Source organism: Halichoerus grypus, chromosome 5 (assembly GCF_964656455.1).
Source record: "Halichoerus grypus chromosome 5, mHalGry1.hap1.1, whole genome shotgun sequence".
NCBI classification, from domain to species: Eukaryota; Metazoa; Chordata; class Mammalia; order Carnivora; family Phocidae; genus Halichoerus; species Halichoerus grypus.
The window spans coordinates 64,843,408-64,866,322 of record NC_135716.1 but is presented as its reverse complement, the minus strand read 5'-3'; the positions used below and the strand labels follow the sequence as shown (position 1 = coordinate 64,866,322).

Here is a 22,915-nt window from a genome sequence, read left to right as displayed (position 1 = left end):
TGAACAACTTTAAGAGGCATTTTTAATACATATATACACTAGGGTCTATACGACATATGTGATGGACCTGTCCTCATCCCCACAAGATGGTGAAAACTAAAGCTCAGGTTCACCACGTTCAGCAATTCTATAACTGACAGAACTTAACTGAAGAGTAAAGACAGTGTCTCCTCTCTTTTGAAATCCTTTAAAGGGCAGGCATCCTCAATATCTTATGAAATGAATTGGTTTGTCAATCATCATTTCAACAAAAATATCCACCACTTGCCCCATTAAAGGAAATGTAACATGATCAGATGGTGTTTATTGCTTTGCTTTGTTTATTTTTAGATGTGGACTTTCCAGTTGTTCTCCAGCCTACAAATGCAAATGAGAAAACACAGCTAATCAGAGAAGAACCTCGAAGTTATTGCACAGACTCTTAATATTGAGACCATTGAGGGTCCACAGTACCCCCTCTTGGTTAAACCATGTCACCAGGTGGTCATGGGTGGGGCAGGGTAAAGGACGTGAAATGCTGTGAACTTTTCCACATTCGTATTTTATTTTTTAGGTTAGGGAAAGATGATTGCTACATAATTTTCTCAGTATGCAGTCTCACTCTTTGAGTAGAATTCCTAATGAAACACATTCCATTTTGATGAATAAAAGCCTGAAGAGTTGTTTTATGCTCCTTGCATGAGGTAAGATAGTGGCACTGGACAGGTTTCATGAGCCTGCCCTTTATGTGACCCAGATCTAATTCCTTACAGACAAAAGTAGCATTCCAAACAGAAGCCACTTTTCATCTATTTAACTGAATACAATATTCCTATCTGCCACAAATATCATCAGCAAAATACACATGGAAACTTAAGAGGAATTTTTTTTGTGTGTGGAGATTTTTTCCTGCCAATATTTAATATGGCTACAGAAATATTTCAAGAGGCAGGAAGAAATTATTAGGTAAAAAAGACAAATCACTTAATTTTAAAGTATATCTTTGAAAGATTAAAAGTTGTTATTTACTGAAAACTGATGAGTAAAACCAGGAAGAAACAGGTTTTGTGTACTTTTAGACTGGCATAAAAAAACAAAAACAAAATCTCAACCTGGTCAAATGGTATAAATGATCCAGAAAATCATACTGAGTCCAAACCAGCCCCCCAAAATATGATGACCATTTTTAAGTAAAAACATCTTTTGTACAACTGACCTAGATTAGACAGCAAGGAAAAGAAACATGTAGGGTAAAAGGTAGAATTCTAAACTCTACAGCCTAACTTTAGATTTAAAGGCATATTATTTACCCCATTTTTGGTGGGAATAATTACATTTACCAGAAAATGCTCAGCTCTGTGCATGTTGAACAATTAAGGTCAAAGGTCATGTCTGCATTTACTGTTTGATCCTTATATTCATTATGTGGTCAAAGCCATGTCCTAAAACCACGTTCTAAAATAGTACAGAAAGTGTTTTTTCTTAGTTCTTTATATAATATTGCAGTTTTCAAGATCTTGTTATGTTTTTATATAATATTGCATGAAATGCCATTTTTTTTGTTTCTTATTCCCACCATCACCAAATTACAGTCAAATAATCCTAAAATACACATTGTAAGTGAAAATTGGTGTTACAGCTCTGACAGTTCTGAAGTCATTAAAATTCTGCTTTAACTCTTGAGTTACTGGAATTTTTTTTAATCGACAATCAAGTACGAAAAGCCCTGGTTGGAAAGTTAGGAAAGCTGGTTCTAATCTAAACTCTCGCTACCTAGCCCTGTGACCAAGTGAGATGAGAATTATATGGCTAATTGCTCTGACTCCATTTTCCTATTTGCTCTGATCACCTTCCAAATTGCTGTGAGACAAGATGAAAGAGCTGAGGTAAAAGTACTCTACAAAGCCAAGTGTTTGACAAATATTGAGTTGGTTTTACATGAATCTGTATATGTTTATACACAGACAAATATAATGTGACTTCTTATGTAGATAAACTCTTACCCAAAAACCCACGAAGATACCTAGTACTAACAGTGACCAGCAAGTGCTTGGAACTCTATATTCAACAAACAAGTGCTACTTTCCATTTGAAGGGAACATAAGATAAATAGCCCTGTCTGTGAATAATTTGAGCCACTACATTTCCTTCCTGGAGTCTTTTTAAGCAAAAAGGTCAGGTCTATTTTTGAATTGCAACCTGTAAATCACAAACTTCCTTTTTCTCTCCCAGACCTCATTTTTCTTACATGGAATTTTTTACTTCTACTCCCAGCTTGTCCAGAGAGCTGGTATAAGAGTAGAAAGATGAGAACAGGGCATGAATCAGAATCAGAATCAGATGGTGGAATTAAATTCATAAGGGGATTCTTATTAATGTTCCCCATCAAGGGCTAATTACTGGTTACAATGATGTGTGGTAAATGTTAAGGATGAATGAGGAAATGAATCTACAGAATGCCCCTTAGCTACATAGAAACAAGGATCAACTCTCCATCGAAGAGAGGCCACTTAGGCATCATGTGGGGGGTCAACTGAAGCTGCCATCCAGAGTCACCTGTGGTTATTCTGAATCCATAAGCATCTTAGCAGAGAAGCACCAAGAAGAAACATGCTCACCATGAACCAGCACTTCAGTGGCTTACTACCTAGTCCTGGGCTCCAGGTTACCAGAGTAAGGGCTTTTGTATAAGGTTTCAAAGTTCATCCATTTATTTTTTGCTGTTTTACATAAGAACATAATAAAAAAAAAGTATGCCTTTTTCTTTACCAAAATACACATGCCTTAATTCTTTGAGAATAAATGACATTCTATTTCTACATTTTAAATGATATGGATGCTAAAACACATTTGATGTTTCCTAGCCTGGAAATACACCCACCTGGTAGTATACTGCTTGATTTTTTGATCTACACAGAGGGTTCCAATTAGGGCTACATAATCTTTGTGACTGGCACAATGATGCCCCCTCCAAGATGTACTTATCCTAACTCCCAGAAATAGTGACTATATCACCTTTTATGGCAAAAGGCACTTGGCAGATGTCATTGTTAAGGATTCTGAGATAGGGAGATTATCCTGGATTATCCAAGTGGGCACGATCTAATCACATGGCTCCTCAAAAATGGAGAATCCTTCCTGGCTATGAGAGAGATGTGACTATAGAAGAACGATCAGAGGGGTGCCTGAGTGGCTCAGATCCCAGAGTCCTGGGATCGAGCCCACACTGGGCTCCTTGCTTAGCGGGGAGTCTGCTTCTCCCTCTCCCTCTTCCTCTGTCTCCTGGCTCTCACTCTCTATCTCAAATAAATAAATAAAATCTTAAAAAAAAAAAAAAAAAAGGAATCGTCAGAGATATGCTTTGAAGTTCGAGGAGGAAAGGGACCATAAACTAAGGTATGCAGACAACCTCTAAAAGCTGGAAAACTTAAAGAAATGGATTCTGCTCTAAAGCCTCCAAAAAAAGAAATGCAGCCCTGCCACCACCTTGATTTTTGCCCAATGACACCCATGTCAAACTTCTGACCTTCAGATTGTATGAGTTTAACACTGAGTCAGTGCTCCTCACTTGTTTCTTTATTGTCCTCACTCCTTATTCTAGATTTCTTTTTCTTCATCCCTTCATCCTGAGTGTCTAACTTCATTTTCTCCTCTGTCCCTTCCATTCCCTGTTTCTCAGTGCTCCATCTCCTTTCCTGTTCTTCTCCCTTCTTCCACTCCTACCTTTCTTCCGTTTGACCCTCACCCCTGTTTTAGTCTCCTAATCTCTCTGCTGGCCAGTAGCAACTCCATCTTCACAACTTACTGGTCTTTTACATAAACTGAGCTATTGTAAATCTACCCCCCAACCGGTAGGGCAGGGAGAGATAGCAAAAAATAGTCCAGGTAACAATATTCTTAAAGGAATGTCTCCCCCCACCCCCGCCAAATTCAAGCACAAATAATCATAATGCTAATAGGCCAAAGGGGAACAGAAGTATTTTTCAAACAATTCTGAGTATATTAACAAATAAATATAATTCATATTGACCACATTCATTATTTGAATGCATGGCAAGGTAATTTGAGACATTAATTTTGTTTTGTCCTTAGTAAGACTCAAAGGAATAAGGGCTCTCCTTCTGAGATTCCATCTTAAAAAGGTCACTTCCTTGCTACCATGACCGTGGAGGTTAAAAACGAAGGTAGAGAGACACCTGGAAAACCACCACCCAGGCTTTTGTTTGGGTGCTTGGGCTGTGAGAAGGGCTGTTAGAAAGATATATGCTGAAACTTGAGGAAGAGAAGTAGCCCCATCATGAGGGACATCTAGACTAAAGATGGGTTGGGAGTTTGGGGAGGAATTCCCAGAGTACCCCAGACTTGTGTCTGTTAAAATAGGCAGTTAGTTAGATTCTAACAGGATACCTGAAGCCTAGCAATGAGGAAGCCATGGCCAGCTATCAGGAAAGTCAGAGGCCTGTCCTGGTAGCACTCCACAAGAAGCCATATCAAACCATGCAGGCCCAAGATGGTGGGTGCCATGACAGGAAACTCCCGACCAAATAAGGAAGAAAAAGCCAAAACCCTGCTTCCAAGAAATCTCTGCCCCAAGTAAGGAATATTGCACTCCCTAGTTGGCAACGGTCAATAAAAGATAGAAACCCAAACCCCAGGGTGCGCAGCTCTCTCTTCAGGTTGCCTGCTCTAACATCTGGAGAATATACTTGAGCTTTAATAAACTTCACACTTGTGTCACTCGTCCACTGTGTTGTGTCTGTCCTTGAATTCTTTCTCATGAGGAAGCCAAGAACCTTCAGCATCATCTTTGTGATGGGCTGGGTCAAGGCCCCAGGGCCCAGGGTCTCCCCAGTTCACTGGTAACATGCCCACAGGGGAGAGCCCCTCTGATGAGATAGCACTTGGATGCCTGGGTGACAAAATTAAATTTTGGCTTCTTAGCCATAACAAAAGATTCCTGTACCCACACCTGGCCCCTCAAAGGAACCATGTAGGGTTGGACACAGAGACTTCAGGAGCAACCAGGCTGGAGTAAGATGAGGGGTTGGAAACATACTTGGAGGAGGAAGACAGAAACCCTGAGGACCCCAAACATCCCTAGGAAGTGTGGGGTAGGATGGGGGGACTCTCAAAATGTGGCTGAGGTGAAATTTCACACTACCTTGTTAAACTTCAACTCTGAGTCAGAATTAATTTAGAACATATAATGTATTGAGACCATGAAGAGGCTTCCCCAAGATCTTTTCTCAAATGTCACTTCTTCATACACTTTCCCAGACCACCCTGCCTAGAACTGTACCCCACCTCATGCTTCCTATTCTATACTTTTTTCCTTAGTACCTTTCACTAACATACTTTTTAATCTTGCTTATTGTTGTCTCCCACACCATGAAGGCAAAGATTTTTGGCTGTTTTTGTGTCCTGTTGAATCCCCAGTGTTTAAAATAATGCCTGACACATGATAAACAGCCTGGGAATATTTGTTAAATGAGTAAATGTTTAACCTGTATCATAGAATAGAGAAATTCCTACCTGCTAGAAATGCAAAAGCTGCTAGAATCTTTAGTTTTTAGGGAGGTTTAGTATATTATTTTTTGGATATTAATATGAACAATTATTATAAAATTAATGGTAGTTTGGCACCCAATCAAGCCTCTGACCCAATTACAGCATTATCTTTTTAAAAAACTTCAGCACGGGGGGGAGGGGGAGCAAGATGGCAGAGGAGTAGGAGATCTAAATTTCGTCTGGTTCCAGGAATTCAGCTAGATAGGGATCAAACCATTCTGAACACCTACGAACTCAACAGGAGATTGAAGAAAAGAATAGCAACAACTCTCTGAACAGAAAAGTGACCACTTTCTGGAAGGTAGGATGTGCGGAGAAGTGAATCCGAGGCGATACTCGGGAAGATAGACGGTGGGGGAGGGGGCCTCTTTCGGCTGCTTCTGGCAAGTGATAGAGCAGCAGAGCACAAAATCGGAACTTTTAGAAGTTTGCTCCACTGAGGGACGTCACTCCAGTGGCTAAGCGTGGGGTGGAACCCTCGCTGGGACAGTGTGGTCTCGGGACCCTCAGGGTCACAGAAAGACCGGGGGTGCCTGAGTGTGACAGAGCTCCCAGGTATCGGAGCGGGGAAGCCGGCTGCAGAGATGGAGCCGAGGAATGGGCTCTCAGCTTGGGGTTGCCATAAACTGTGATCTGGGGCACAGTCGGGCCACTGCTCCTCCAGCAGGGACCCAACAAGCGGCAGATCCGGAGACACTCCCCTTCCTCCCCCGGGAGGAGCGGTGGGGAGCACATCGCAGGGATCTGCTAGGTTTGGAGACTCCATACCGGTTGGGTGCCAGAGATAGAAACGCTCGGTCACAGGCCGGGTGAGCACGCAGTGCGGCCGGAGACCGGGGAGACGGGAGTGACTGACTGCTTTTCTCTGGGGGCGCCCTGAGGAGTGCGGCCCGAGTTCTCGGCTCCTCTGGGGCAGAGATTGGGAGGCCGCCATTTTCACTCTTGTCCTCCAAAGCCGAACAGAAAGCTTGCAGGGAACAAAAGCTCCCAAAAGCAAACCCGAGCAGATTACTTAGCCTGGCCTGGCAAGGGCGGGGCAATTCCACCTCTGGCAAAGACATTTGGGAACCACTGCGACAGGCCCCTCCCCCAGAAGATCAGCAAAAACAGCCAGCCAACACCAAATTTACCAATCAATGAGAACGGCAGAACGCCAGCACTAGGGGAATACTGCACATAGAATTCATGGCTTTTTTCCCATGATTCTTTAGTCTTTCAAAGTTAATTTTTTTAATTTTCTTTTTCTTCTTTTTTTAATTTTTCTTTTTCCCTTTTTCAACCAATATCTTATCAATCCCCTTTTTTAAAAAATCTTTTTTATTTTTCATTTTTAGAGTCATATTCTATCCCTTCATAGTAGTTAAACTTATTTTTGATATATATATATAAGTTGGTCTCTCTTTAAAATTTTGGGATACAGTTTCTTCTAACAGACCAAAATATACCCTAAATCTCTAGTGTATGGCTTTGTTCTAGTCTCCTGCCTGATCACATTCTCTCCCCCCCCTTTTTTTAATCCTCTTCTTTCTTTTCTCAACCAACTTCTTTTCAATTCCTTTTATAAAATCCTTTAAAAATTTCATCATCTTTACAGTCATATTCCATCCCCTCGTCGTATTTACCCTTATTTTTGTACATATATAAGCTTTTCTTTCTTTAAAATTTGGGAGGCACTTTCTTCTAACAGACCAAAATACACCCAAAATCTAGTGTGTGGCACTGATCTATGCACCAGCCTGATCATATTTGATCGTACTCAGGTTTTTTTTGTTTGTTTGGTTGGTTTTTTTTTTATCTTTTTCTTTTTTCTTTCTTTCCCTTTCTTTTCCCCCAGTTTCAGGTCTCTTCTGATTTGTTTAGCATATATTTCTCTGGGGTTGTTGTTACCCTTTTAGCATTTTGTTCTCTCATTCATCTATTCTCCTCTGGACAAAATGACAAGATGGAAAAAATCACCTCAAAAAAAACCAACAAGAGGCAGTACTGACTGCCAGGGACCTAATTAATACGGACATTAGTAAGATGTCAGAACTAGAGTTCAGGATGACGATTTTAAAGATACTAGCTGGGCTTGAAAAAAGCACGGAAGATATTAGAGAAACCCTTTCTGGAGAAATAAAAGAACAAAAATCTAACCAAGTCGAAATCAAAAAGGCTATTAATGAGGTGCAATCAAAAATGGGGGCTCTAACTACTAGGATAAATGAGGCAGAAGAGAGAATTAGTGATATAGAAGATGATAGAATGATAGAAATGATAGAAAATAAAGAAGCTGAGAAAAAGAGAGATAAACAACTACTGGATCACGAGGGCAGAATTCGAGATATAAGTGATACCATAAGATGAAACAATATTAGAATAATTGGGATCCCAAAAGAAGAAGAAAGAGAGAGGGGGGCAGAAGGTATATTGGAGCAAATTATAGCAGAGAACTTCCCTCATTTGGGGAAGAAAACAGGCATCAAGATCCAGGAGGCACAGAGAAGCCCCTCAAAAACAATAAAAATAGGTCAACACCCCGACATCTAATAGTAAAACTTACGAGTCTCAGAGACAAAGAGAAAATCCTGAAAGCAGCTCAGGACAAGAGATCTGTAACCTACAATGGTAGAAACATTAGACTGGCAACAGACCTATCCGCAGACACCTGGCAGGCCAGAAAGGACTGGCATGATATCTTCAGAGCACTAAATGAGAAAAATATGCAGCCAAGAATACTATATCCAGCTAGGCCGTCATTGAAAATAGAAGGAGAGATAAAAAGCTTCCAGGACAAACAAAAACTAAAGGAATTTGCAAACATGAAACCAGCCCTACAAGAAATATTGAAAGGGGTCCTCTAAGCAAAGAGAGAGCCTAAAAGTAACATAGACCAGAAAGGAACACAGACAATACACAGTAACAGTAACCTTACAGGCAAAACAATGGCACTAAATTCATATCTTTCAATAGTTACCCTGAATGTAAATGGGCTACATGCCCCAATCAAAAGACACAGGGTATCAGATTGGATAAAAAAACAAGACCCATCAATATGCTGTGTGTAAGAGACTCATTTGAGACCCAAAGACATCCCCAGATTGAAAGGGAGGGGGTGGAAAAACATTTACCATGCTAATGGACACAAAAAGAAAGCTGGGGTGGCAATCATTATATCAGACAAATTAGATTTTAAACCAAAGACTATAATAAGAGATGAGGAAGGACACTATATCCTACTTAAAGGGTCTATCCAACAAGAAGATCTAACAATTGTAAATCTCTATGCCCCTAACATGGGAGCAGCCAATTATATAAGTCACTTAATAACAAAAGCAAAGAAACACATCGACAACAATACAATAATAGTGGGGGACTTTAACACCCCCCTCACTGAAATGGACAGATCATCTAAGCAAAAGATCAACAAGGAAATAAAGACTTTAAATGATACACTGGACCAAATGGACTTCCCAGATATATTCAGAACATTCCATCCCAAAGCAACATATTACACATTCTTCTCTAGTGCCTATGGAATATTCTCCAGAATAGATCACATCCTAGGTCACAAATCAGGTCTCAACCGGTACCAAAAGATTGGGATCATTCCTTGCATATTTTCAGACCACAACGTTTTGAAACTAGAACTCAATCACAAGAGGAAAGTCAGAAAGAACTCAAATACATGGAGGCTAAAGAGCATCCTACTAAAGAATGAATGGGTCAACCAGGAAATTAAAGAAGAATTTTTAAAAAATCATGGAAACAAATGAAAATGAAAACACAACTGTTCAAAATCCTTGGGATGCAGCAAAGGCAGTCCTAAGAGGAAAGTATATAGCAAAACAAGCCTTACTCAAGAAACAGGAAAGGTCTCAAATACACAACCTAACCCTACACCTAAAGGAGCTAGAGAAAGAACAGCAAATAAAGCCTAAACCCAGAAGGAGAAGAGAAATAATAAAGATCAGAGCAGAAATCAATGAAATAGAAACCAAAAGAACAGAAGAACAGATCAACAAAACTAGGAGCTGGTTCTTTGAAAGAATTAACAAGATTGATAAACCCCTGGCCAGACTTATCAAAAAGAAAAGAGAAATGACCCAAATAAATAAAATCATGAATGAAAGAGGAGAGACCACAACCAACACCAAAGAAATACAAACAATTATAAGAACATATTATGAGCAACTATATGCCAGAAAATTAGATAACCTGGAAGAAATGGACACATTCCTAGAGATGTATCAACTACCAAAACTGAACCAGGAAGAAATAGACAACCTGAACAGACCTATAACCACTAAGGAAAGTGAAGCAGTAATCAAAAATCTCCCAACAAACAAAAGCCCAGGACCAGATGGCTTCCCAGGGGAATTCTACCAAACATTTAAAGAAGAATTAATACCTATTCTTCTGAAACTGTTCCAAAAAATAGAAATGGAAGGAAAACTTCCAAACTCGTTTTATGAGGCCACCATTACCTTAATCCCAAAATCAGAAAAAGACCCTACCAAAAAGAATTACAGACCAATATCCTTGATGAACCTGGATGCAAAAATTCTCACCAAAATACTAGCCAATAGGATCCAACAGTACATTAAAAGGATTCTTCACCATGACCAAGTGGGATTTATCCCTGGGCTGCAAGGTTGGTTCAACATCCGCAAATCAATCAATGTGATACACTACATTAACAGAAGAAAGAACAAGAACCATACGATCCTCTCAATAGATGCAGAAAAAGCATTTGACAAAGTACAGCATCCTTTCTTGATCAAAACCCTTCACAGTGTAGGGATAGACAGTACATACCTCAATATCATAAAAGCCATCTATGAAAAACCCACAGCGAATATCATTCTCAATGGGGAAAAACTGAGAGCTTTCCCCCTAAGGTCAGGAATACAGCAGGGATGTCCACTATCACCACTGTTGTTCAACATAGTATTAGAAATCCTAGCCACAGCAATCAGACAACAAAAAGAAATAAAAGGCATCCAAATCTGCAAAGAAGAAGTCAAACTCACTCTTTGCAGATGATAGGATACTTTATGTGGAAAACCCAAAAGACTCCACCCCCAAACTGCTAGAACTCATATAGGAATTCAGTAAAGTGTCAGGATATAAAATCAATGCACAGAAATCAGTGGCATTCCTATACACCAACAACAAGACAGAAGAAAGAGAAATTAAGGAGTCGATCCCATTTACAATTGCACCCAAAACCATAAGATACCTAGGAATAAATCTAATCAAAGAGGCAAAGAATCTGTACTCAGGAAACTATAAAATACTCATGAAAGAAATTGAGGAAGACACAAAGAAATGGAAAAATGTTCCATGCTCATGGATTGGAAGAACAAATATTGTGAAGATGTCAATGCTACCTAGAGCAATCTACACATTTAATGCAATCCCTATCAAAATACCATCCACTTTTTTCAAAGAAATGGAACAAATAATCCTAAAATTTGTATGGAACCAGAAAACACCCCGAATAGCCAGAGGAATATTGAAAAAGAAAAGTAAAGCTGGTGGCATCACAATTCCAGACTTCAAGCTCTATTACAAAGCTGTAATTATCAAGACAGTATGGTACTGGCACAAAAACAGACACTTAGATCAATGGAACAAAATAGAGAGCCCAGAATGGACCCTCAACTATATGGTCAAATAATCTTCGACAAAGCAGGAAAGAATGTCCAATGGAAAAAAGTCTCTTCAACAAATGGTGTTGGGAAAATTGGACAGCCACATGCAGAAGAATGAAACTGGACCCTTTCCTTACACCACACACAAAAATAGACTCAAAATGGTTGAAAGACCTAAATGTGAGACAGGAGTCCATCAAAATCCTAAAGGAGAACATAGGCAGCAACCACTTCGACCTCAGCCACAGGAACTTCTTCCTAGAAACATCGCCAAAGGCAAGGGAAGCAAGGGCAAAAATGAACTCTTGGGACTTCATCAAGATAAAAATCTTTTGCACAGCAAAAGAGACAGTCAACAAAACCAAAAGACAACCGACAGAATGGGAGAAGATATTTGCAAATGACATATCAGATAAAGGGCTAGTTTCCAAAATCTATAAAGAACTTATCAAACTCAACACCCAAAGAACAAATAATCCAATCAAGAAATGGGCAGAAGACATGAACAGACATTTTTCCAAAGACATCCAAATGGCCAACAGACACATGAAAAAGTGCTCAACTTCGCTCAGCATGAGGGAAATCCAAATCAAAACCTCAATGAGATACCACCTCACACCAGTCAGAATGGCTATAATGAACAAGTCAGGAAACAACAGATGTTGGTGAGGATGCGGAGAAAGGGGAACCCTCCTACACTGTTGGTTGGAATGCAAGCTGGTGCAGCCACTCTGGAAAACAGTGTGGAGGTTCCTCAAAAAGTTGAAAATAGAGCTACCCTACGACCCAGCAATCACACTACTGGGTATTTACCCCAAAGATACAAATGTGATCTGAAGGGGTACGTGCACCCCGATGTTTATAGCAGCAATGTCCACAATAGCCAAACTGTGGAAAGAATCCAGATGTCCATCAACAGATGAATGGATAAGAAGATGTGGTATATATATACAATGGAATATTATGCAGCCATCAAAAGGAACGAAATCTTGCCATTTGCAATGACGTGGATAGAACTGGAGGGTGTTATGCTGAGCGAAATAAGTCAATCAGAGAATGATAAGTATCATATGATCTCACTGATATGAGGAATTCTTAATCTCAGGAAACAAACTGAGGGTTGCTGGAGTGGTGGGGGGTGGGAGGGATGGGATGGCTTGGTGATGGACATTGGGGAGGGTATGTGCTATGGTGAGCGCCGTGAATTAAGACTGTTGAATCACAGACCTCTACCTCTGAAACAAATTATACATTATATGTTAAAAAAAATAAAAAAAGAAGAAGATAGCAGGAATGGAAAATGAAGGGGGGGAAATCGGAGTGGGAGATGAACCATGAGAGATTATGGACTCTGAGAAACAAACTGAGGGTTCTAGAGGGGAGGGGGGGTGGGGGATGGGTTAGCCTCTTGATGGGTATTAAAGAGGGCTTGTACTGAATGAAGCACTGGGTGTTATAAGCAAACAATGAATCATGGAACACTACATCAAAAACTAATGATGTAATATATGGTGATTAACATAATAAAAAAAAAACAAAAAAAACACTTCAGCACCTGCCCTCCCTTACTCCTCATCGATATGAAGGCAAATCTACTTCCAGAGCACCAGTCCTCCAACAAAGAAAAACCTTTATTTGAGAAACAAAGTCCTCCTCTCCAAAACCCCTCTTTTTCCAGCCTGCACTCCTCCTAAGCACCTAAATAACATTTACCTGTATATTAGTTCTGAGCAGTTCTAGACTACAAAGGGCCAGAAATTTAGATTAAATTGTGTATAACCAGTTTCTGTATAACAAAGCCATTTCCAAACTGTAGATGGCTCAAATTAGCAGTGATTTGCAGAATAACATCTTACAGTCAGAGTAAGTTTTGTGCAGTGCTAAAAACGAAGTAGGAACTAATAAATACCTGTTGATTAATTAATTCTTACAACATATGCCATTTCTGAGAAAAGCTTTTCTCCAAAAAGAGACCTAAACATGCTCAGCATCAAATGAATGGGAGTGATACAACTTTCTGGAATTTTCATGCTGTTCAGGGCTGTCCCCAAGAAGCAAAACTAAATTCCCAGAATCAAATCAACAGTAATAGGACAGCTGTTAACACATTCTGCTCGCTACTGGGGCTGCCAACCCAGCTTTCTAATAGCTGAAAATCTTATTATCAACTTCTTCAATGCCTGAGAGCCCCCCAGGTACATCCTTGTTCCCAGGTCCAGGAAGAGGATCTTACCTGGTGAAGGTTTTATGCTTCTGAGTAAGCTGCTCTGATACCCAAATAATCTTCACTCCTGAAATGTTGTCCAGATTCATCTCTTCTCAGAGATCTGCAATGCACTTTCTTTTCTGGTGAAAAATAATTGGGGGGAAATTTTTAGTGCAGATTTTCACTTTGGGAATGAAATTCCAACATTTCCTTAAATTTTTTTAAAAATGATCTATTCAGGCATGTATACATTAGCTATTTACTAAACTGGCATTTTTCAGGATTATTTATTATAATTACATAAAGCAATATTTCAAAGCTAACTAACCTAGGTTTAAGAGGAACAGATGAAGGCATCAGGAACTGAAACATATAATCAATATATAGATTAACTTATTAGCATAACAGTTTTATATAAAATGCCTTCATTTCAAAAGTTTATTGTATTTAGCATGGAATTTATTTTTTTTAAGATTTTTTATTTATTCATTTAAGAGAGCACACACTTGTGGGGCGGGGGAAGGTCAGAGGGAGCGGGAGAAGCAGACTCCCCACAAGTAGGGCACGTGACATGGGGCTCAATCCCAGGACCCCCCCCCCCAATCATAACCCAGGCAGAAGGCAGCTGCTTAACTGACTGAGCCACCCAGGTGCCCCTGGGATTTATTTTGTAAACTCAATATATAGCATACTCAAAAAGTAAAATTTTAGCTACCCAAACCTGAAAGATACAGGTTATTCTGAGTAAGAGGGTAAAGTTTTAATAGAAAATAAAAACGATTCACTTCCCTGCTTCTTTTCTGCTTTTCTTTGTTCTCTCTTACCTCTTCTCTAGCACATCCCATCCCCCAAAATAGAGGATTTGAAAGGAGGTGGGAAGTGATCGCTTTTAGGATCACAGGAGCATTTGTATTTGAACAAGATGATTTATTCTTTCATGAATTAAAAATAAATCTGTCAAATGAACAATAATAACCAATAGTCATAGTGCTTAGTACCTGACACTGCCCTAAGAGCTTTTTCCTAGCTTTATATATTTTATATTTATATATGCACTTAATACACTATCTATGGGACAAGTACTATCAGCATTATCATTCCCCATTTCCAGACTAACAAACTAAACCACAGAAAGTTTAAATAACTTGGCCAAGATCACCCAGCCAGTAAGGGGTAGAGCAGGCCCGTCCTCAAATCCATAGTATTAATAGCTGCACTATATTGCCTCTCCATGGTGATCTTATATTTCCAACTACATTTGTCCTTCCTGAAAACTAACCCTCTTCACCTCCCTGCTCAACTCCTTCCCAGAGTTCTCTTATTTTCAAAAGAACACTCCATTGGGGCACCTGGGTGGCTCAGTCGTTAAGCGTCTGCCTTCAGCTCAGGTCATGATCCCAGGGTCCTGGGATCGAGCCCCGCATTGAGACCCTCATTGAGCTCCACATCGAGCCCCGCATCGAGCCCCACACCGGGCTCCCTGCTCCGTGGGAAGCCTGCTCCTCCGTCTCCCCCCAACCCCGCTTGTGTTCCCTCTCTTGCTGTGTCTCTCTGTTAAATAAATAAAATCTTAAAAAAAAAAAAAGAATACTCTATTTATTATGTACCTTTTTCTTTAACTGCCCTTCGTAGCTTAAGATTCCTCTAGGTAATCACCCTTTCTTAATCCTCAGTGCCTTCTTCAAAAGCATATCTTCAAAGACTCAAAACCCCCAAATCTGAAAGAGCAAATTCCCAAATACTTCCTCTGTCTCTACTTCCTCTTCCTCTTCCCTCCTCCTCCTCCTCCTCCTCCCTGCAGCATTTCTTTACTTGGGAAGCCTTAGTGGCCTTGGTAGCTGTCTGCCACTTTCTCTTGTCTGACCAGTGAATAATTGCAACATTAACCAAGTGAGTGAAAAGTTGGATTTTCATTTTAATTTTAAAAGTGATTGTAGAATAGTTGATATTCGTAAACAATCCTGACAAAATTCTGGTAAAGTTCCTGCCATAATTTTCCAAGATTATAGACAGTGCTAAGAAAACTTTTAATATATTTTTAAATAGCAAGCATATATAGGGCACTTACTATGTGCCAGACACTATTCTAAGTGCTTAATATACATTAATTCACTTAAGCCTTACAGCAAACCTATGAAGTTGGTACTATTATTTCTCATTTCACAGATGGGAAAATTGGAGCTGTCAATTAACCTGTAACTTTAGTAAGAAGAGAACCAGCATTTGGACTCAGGTAGCCTAGCTCTAGGGTCTATCTGCTTAATTACTATACCACCATGGCACCATAAGACATTTGAATTCTGTACTGTTAGATACAACTACTTATTTAATATCAAAACAGTGCTTATACTCAATATACTTGAATTTGTCCCTCCCCCACTAAAGGTGAATACCATAGGTCTATAAATCCAAGTTAATAATTCTATTCCATTATTCTGATTCCCTAAGATTGGGATGAGAACATTTACTATTATATATAAAAACAAGGCATTTCAATATCACTCATACAACAGGATGCATAATCTTTTCATGACTTTAATTATCTATTCATAATAAAATTGAAATTATAGTCAATTTTTCTCCATTGTACAAAATAAGGTACAAATTGTGAAGTTTCTATTAGTAAAAACATACCATTATTTATGTCAGATATCTAAATTAGCAAACCTTTATTTCTTCATAGGAAATATAACTTGGCAAACAAATTTTTCCTAAAGGAACTGGAACTGGAACTTGGTCTCCCACCATTTAAAATAAATGTGTGTGTGTGTGTGTGTGTGTGTGTGTGTGTTTTGCAGCAATTTATTTTGTTTCTGGTAGTCTATGTCAATTTGCCATTGTGAAAAGCACAGTACCCTCCACACTCTGGATACACCTGTGCTTTATCTTTTCCTTTGGCATTCACCATTGTTGAGCCTACTATATATCATTTATTGTCAACTTATTGTCTGTCTGTCCTTCAAAATGTGTATTCCATCAGAGTAGAAATTTGTGGCTGTTTTGCTTACTGCTGCATCCCCAGCTCTAGAACACACGTACCTGGCACATAGTAGAAACTGAGTAAATGTTTAGTAAAGGAATAAATATGAATCTATGAAGCAAATCTCCCTGCAACATCTTTTCCCAGCCCCCCCCCCCAAATCATACCTCTGGGAAAGACACTGTATGAACAATATGACAGTCCTACTTTTCCTGAGTGTGAAAGACTGCAGATAACTTGAAGTCTTATGGAGCCCTGGGAATTGGATGGGTCAGTCCTGCAATCTGCCTGTAGTACAAATGGTTCCCATGAACCTCCTTAATGGAGGTAGGGGCCTGAGGGCTAGTCTCATTAAGATCACATAGTTATTCATCATGTAATTCAAGATTTAGTTTGGCCTGATAATACTATTAATCCTCATTATTCATAGATTCCATATTTTGCAAATTTCCCTACTTGCTAAAATTTATTTCATGGTCATTCATAATAATATATCTTAAATAAGGTATCTAAACAGTAACACATAAAACACATACTGATCACTTAAGAAAAATGTTGTGAACAGAGGCCCACAGGAACTTAACCTTGTATTTCCCCTGGGAGCAATGGTTCAGTATTCATTAAACCACTGTTTGTGGTGACTGTATAGAACCTAACTACTGCAAATAACACAAATCCACTGTATCTCCCCTGGAGTTCTCCAGAATGGTTCCCTTTCTGACTTTGGAAATGTTATCTCTGTGGTTTCTCACAACAAGCAAGTGTTCTCATTTCAATCTTGTGGAATCCTTCTTGGATATAGTACACATTTACAGAAGGCCATGGATGAGCACTAAGTAAATCCGAGTTCAGCCCTGCTCCCCCAATCTGGAGAATCATCCTGAAGAAATTATTTAACATTTCTTGGTAGAGCTTCCTGATCTGTGGAATGGTTTCCTCAACTGAAAGGAAGAAAGTTCTTTCATGTGCATATGTGTAAGGTATTTTTCAAGTTGAACAATGTTTTTTTCCTTCAGATCTCAGGGTATCGTAAATAACTTTTGTGGAGCACCACTGTTAGTTAACAAATCTTAGGGATTTGATCTTTGTGTTCTAGAGGTAAGAAGAGAGTTCCCTTTAATAAATGGAACACTGCTACTCCCAGAATGTCCTGGTCATTGTCTAACCTTGCCTAACATCAGAAACTGCCTTTCAACCTCCTTCCTCCTAGGAAGAAGTCCAGCAGTCCAGTCTAACTCAAGTGTCCAGTTGAGGACAGGGAGACCAAGTAGCGCTAAGGAGAATCCTAGCTGGTGACTTAGGAGATCTGATTTCTCATCTGCCATTACTCAACTCTGTGCCTGAAGGTAAGTCATTTCATATCTTTGGTCATCAGTTCCTTCACTTCTAAGCAATTTTTATTAGATGACAATTATGAAACTGTCTGCCCCACACTTTTATATTTTCTGCTCTCTGTATTTTTGTTTCCTGGGAGGTATTTATCTTGGACTTTCTTTTTTAAGTTGTTTCCTCTCAAATGTCTGGTAGACATTTGTTCATATTCATGAATAAAGGACTACACTGATTTGTGTCTGTAAAATAACTTGCATATAGTTAAACAAAAATGTAAACAATACCAAAGAATGCAAAAAAGAAAGCAAATTTCTTTTTCCTCACCAATTATGTCTTAGTTTCCTAGGTTTGCCTCAAAAAATACCATAGACTGGGTGGCTTAAACAACAGAAATGTATTTTCTCACAGTTGTGGAGGCTAGAAGTCCAAGATCAAAGTTTCAGCAGGTTTGGTTTCTTCTGAGGCCTCTCTCCTTGGCTTGCAGACCTTCTTGCTGTGTGTTCACATGGTTGTCTCTCTATGCATGCACATGTCTGGTGTTTCTCTCTGTGTCCTAGTCTCTTCTTATAAGAACACTAGTCACATTGGATAAGGGCCCACCCTAATGACCTCATTTAAATCTAATTACCGTTTTAAAGGTCCCTATCTCCAAATATAGTCACATTCTGAGGTACTGGGGCTTAGGGCTTCAGTACTAGAATTTGGAGAGGGGTAGGGGAAAATTAGTCCATAATATATGCCATCAATCTCTCAAAATTGTACCATATTTTAGTTTGCTTTATATTTGGACCATGAATTCTTTATAAAGCTCTTTGTAATTTTTTTTTCAAAATTTTCTAATTATCTTTGGCTTGCAAAAATGACATGTTTTGCAGTATCTCTAAAGTCTTCCTGGTCCTTAATGACATTACTATTGTGAAAGAATCCACTCTCTTCTTGAGAGATCATCTTCACAGAGCCCTCTGACCCTTTTTGTTTTTTCCTAATTTGTCTTGATTGCTTTCTTGGCCTGCTGCATCACTGCCAACCTGGGATTTGAGTTCCTTGGTCAGTTCCCTTTTTTCTTAAATCCTATGTTCTCCTCTTTCTTGTATCCTTTTCTCCCCCCTACCCCTTTGTTGTTGTTGTTGCTGTGCTGAAGTACATCTGTGGCAGACAGATTTGCTGCTAGATTGCCAGATTGCCTTTCAAGAAGGAACTGCCCAGCTTCAAGGAGGATGGTTAACTGAGAGCCTCCAGGTGTTATAGGGTCCACCTCAGCTTTCCAGAGGAGGTTTTCAGCCTTTGGCCAATGACTGAGCAAAGTGATTGCATGAAAACCTTATCATTCCTATCCAACTCAGGAGTCCTCTAAAGGGAAATCTGTGCTCTGCAGGTACCAAGGCAGAGACTATCAGGTCTGCATTGCTGCGTCCTAATACTACATAATACTGTGTCCTCCCCTTTTGCATTCACAGGACGTTACTCCCCATTATTATTCTGTACTCTGGTTTTGTGTCAGCTTTTGCTTCCTAGAGAACATCATCAGTATAACATCTTCAAGTAATGTTTATTTTTTGTTTCAGAAAAGAATTTAAAAGATTTAAATTTTAAAAGATTTAAATTTTATGACACTCACAAGTGTGACCTATTTGTTCTCATAGGTGATTGCTACTTTGATTGATTATACAATTCTGGGTTCAAAATTATTTCCCCACAGAACTTCAAAGGTCTTGCTCTACTGTGTTCTAGCATCCAGTATTGCTGAGAAGTCTGATTATAATCTGATTCTCTTTCCTTTGTAGTTAGCCTGTTATTTGCTTGTTATCCCCATCTCTGAAAGCCTTTAGGATTTCATCTTTATCCTCAGTGCTTTTACATTTCACTAGGCTGTCCAGGCATGGTTTTTTTCATTCATTATATTTGGATGGCACTTTTGATCTGATGACTAATGTCTTTCTTCCACTCCTGCATTTTCTGTTATTTCTCTTTCTGGAACTCTAAAGCCTTGTGTCTTCCGGGCCTATCCCCCATGCTTTTATATTTTCTGCTCTCTGTATTTTTGTTTCCTGGGAGGTATTTTCCATTCTATCTTTTATATCTCCAAATTTGATCTTTAGCCATGACCAATATGTTATTTTTCACTTTGGCAAACTTTTAGTTTTCAAGAACTCAACTATTTTCTCATTGCTCCTTTTTTAATATCAATTCAAAAAACAGTTCTGTACTATTCCTTGCATTATCTGTTTCCTCTTGAATCAGTTGCTGTGTGTTTATCTTGGACTTTCTTTTTTAAGTTGTTTCCTCTCAAATGTCTGGTAGACATTTGTTCATATTCATGAATAAAGGACTACACTGATTTGTGTCTGTAAAATGGCTGGTCCTGCGGACATGCAGGCTTTTACATTAATGGTGCATGGGAGGAAATAGCCATGCTGCCCTCCAATCCCCCAAACTACTAACTCAAGGAGAGTTGCTATCTGAGAGTGGGGTGAGGTGGCCTTTCTTTCTCTCCATGTCTATTATTATTAGGCTCTACTATGCCTATCTCCCCAGCCCTGTATTCACCACCTGGGCTCTCCCTAGGCTAATCTATTCTGCTTAAGCAGTTCTCCAGGCAGCTCCACCTGGGACAAATGCAGCAGCAGCTGCAAAATGTTGTGGGCCTTTGACCTTTGTGCTGTTGCCTCTGTGCCTGGAGCCTCTTGCGAGCTCCATGGGGAGAGTAGTTTTGTCTGCTAGCTTCTAGAATGTGCACTCTGAGCTGTGCTTTTCTCCATTCCGGGTTATGGGTCTACATAACCTCATTTGTATTCCACATCCCAGAAATTGTTTAAAATCTCAGGTTTGCTCATTGCAACTACTTTTGTCTCTCATGCTGCATAGACTTTTTTTCTTTTTGTCTTTATTAGCTCTTCACTGGAATCCCAGGAAGGAGGGCAATCATACGTGCCCACCTATATGGCTATAGGTGAGCCCGCCCTGATGGCTGCATGTAATCCTGACCCCTGGACACAGTTCGGGGACCAAGGGTGAGCATCTAACTGAGGCCAGACAAAGAAGAGTTTTGCAGTCAGGATTGAGAAAGAGAAGAGAGTCTCTGGTTGATAGACATCTTAATCTATTTAGGCTGCTGTAACAACATACCACAGACTGGGTAGCTTATAAACAAGATATTTTGTTTCTCACAGTTTTGGAAGCTGGAAATCCAAGACCAGGGTGCCAGCATGATCAGGTTCTGGTGAAGACCCTCTTCCAAGGTTGCAGACTGCTGAACTTCTTTCTCACTGTGCCCACACACAGTGGAGGGGAGGAGGGATTTCTCAGGTGCCTCTTTGATAAGGGCACTCTCCACCTCCATGTCCTAATTACCCTTCACAGGCCCCACCTCCTAATACTATCACCTTGGGCATTAGATTTTCAACATGAATTTGGGTGTGTGGCAGGGAGAGATACAGACATTTGATCTACAGCAATAGGTTGTGAGGGGGAAACCATGTTGCCAACTGTGAGCACTAGAGAAATATAGTGAGGCACAGAGAGGCACTGAGAGAAAAACCTTAAGGAAGCCCAGTTTCATTTCCTTCTTGGTTTCCCTGGGACACCCCTGTACCTTACAGTAAATGTCTCTGATTTACATTAGCTCTGTGTGAATTTCTGTCACAGTAAGAGAGCCAGAAATCACACACCATCTTGGCCCTCTTGGAGGGTGTTACTCTGGCTGGCTGCTGGGGAAAAAGCGCAAGAAGGGGTTAGACCAGGAAGCCAGTTTCTCCCACAGTGCAATGATAGCCATGACCTTGACCTTAGCAAATAATAAACCCCTTACCTGTAAAATGAGGAGAAAGTAGGAATAAGATGAAGGCTCTTTCCTTGTGGCCTAATTTTCAAGGTTCTGTCAACAAACCTGGGGGAAAGGGTGCAACATATGTCCCCAACTTCCCACAGAGGTAATTTTTTTTAACTCTCAGAAAGAAACACTATGTAATTTTAAACATATATCAGCTTGTTACGTTCAAAAATGGCAAAATGTTCACTAGGAAACAAAAATAAAACCCACCATCATTTTGTTCAAATGGTCTGTACTTGTGTCCCCTGACCCCCCAATTTTTAGCTTCCTTTAACCGTTTGTATAGCCTTAAGGAAGCTGCTTTCCCACTTTCCCCTAACTCCACATTTTCTCTTCCCTAATTTATCTCTTCCCCAATTTCACATTAAAGCTTTTACTTGGGGGAATTGCTGTCTTACCTGGGGAGAGTTAAGAGAGAATTCTAAACTACTCCCCACAAATAAGACCAATAACTTCAAAATAAAACTCAATTTGTTCAAAGCCACATTACATCCTGTTGGTTCAAAGACCCTTGAGGGCAGAACCCAAGTCACTAGACGGTTTTTACGCTGTGCTTACAACCGAGGAGGGGCTCAGGACCCTTGTTAAGATGAAATGTAAATAGGAACCGGATCAAAAAGACAGTGTTTAACTTTCTTTCCTCTGCAATGTCGGGGGTGTGCGTGGGCACTTTCTCTAGTGACTCAGTGACTGAAGTCTTCAGCTGTCTTAGAAGACCCGAAGAAGGAAGCTGAAGCAGAAGCAGAAGCAGCCTTGGGGTTTCAACCAGCTTCGTCACGGGGACTGCAGGCTCCCCTTCCCGGCTCCCTCACCTGGCTTCCTACCTGGAGTCCCTGAGCTTTCCTCAGCGCGGCCCTCCCCCGGGGGCCGCAGCGCTCTCGAGGGCGGCAGCGTCTCGTTAGTGCTCGAGAGTTCGACGGGGTGGTACTGGAAACGACGCGCAACAGCTTTCTGAGTCCAAAGTGCGGTAAAATATTCTTAGCATTTGTGATTTGAAGAACCCTAAAGAAGTAGTAATCTTTGGTTTTTAAAATCTATTGTGACAAAAATTCGAGCCAGGCAGGAGTCGAACCTACAATCTTCTGATCCGTAGTCAGACGCGTTATCCATTGCGCCACTGGCCCTCCACATGCGGAGAAACTGGGGGATGTACAGATTACAGAGTGGTAAGGCCACACTCGACAGCCATCCTCAATGTGGGGTAGTAAAGGAAAAGTAAAGGAACGTGGCCTCGGATTCTCTGAGTCCCAGCACCACCAGCCCCGGACACAAGAGAAGGGAGCCCCTTTCCCCGGTGGGTCCGGATCCCACGAGGGGAAGCTGGGTTGTCTTTCTGCGCACGCGTGAAACAATACACAGTCATTTACTCCCTTCCCCTCCCCGTT

The 22,915-nt window shown here is 40.2% G+C and overlaps 1 protein-coding gene, 1 long non-coding RNA gene and 1 other non-coding gene across 4 annotated transcripts in view; 1 reads left to right on the top strand and 2 right to left on the bottom strand.

The window, feature by feature from the left end:
• Positions 1-425, top strand: part of DNAJC5B (DnaJ heat shock protein family (Hsp40) member C5 beta) — a 57,364-nt gene extending 56,939 nt beyond the window's left edge. The window contains exon 4 of the mRNA XM_036123509.2: positions 331-425. Within this exon, the coding sequence (XP_035979402.1) occupies positions 331-425 (95 nt within the window). The remainder of the gene's footprint in view (positions 1-330) is intronic.
• On the bottom strand, positions 288-22,858 carry LOC118555379 (uncharacterized). 2 transcript variants are annotated; one of them, XR_004926945.2, is made up of 4 exons: positions 22,355-22,858; positions 21,510-21,587; positions 13,417-13,529; positions 288-357 (listed from the first exon to the last, which is right to left on the bottom strand). It is a non-coding gene; the product is annotated as an uncharacterized LOC118555379 (long non-coding RNA). The 2 variants fall into 2 exon arrangements; XR_013447860.1 differs by lacking the exon at positions 21,510-21,587.
• On the bottom strand, positions 22,582-22,654 carry TRNAR-ACG (transfer RNA arginine (anticodon ACG)). Its single transcript has one exon. It is a non-coding gene; the product is annotated as a tRNA-Arg (tRNA).
• Positions 22,859-22,915: the final 57 nt, after the last annotated feature.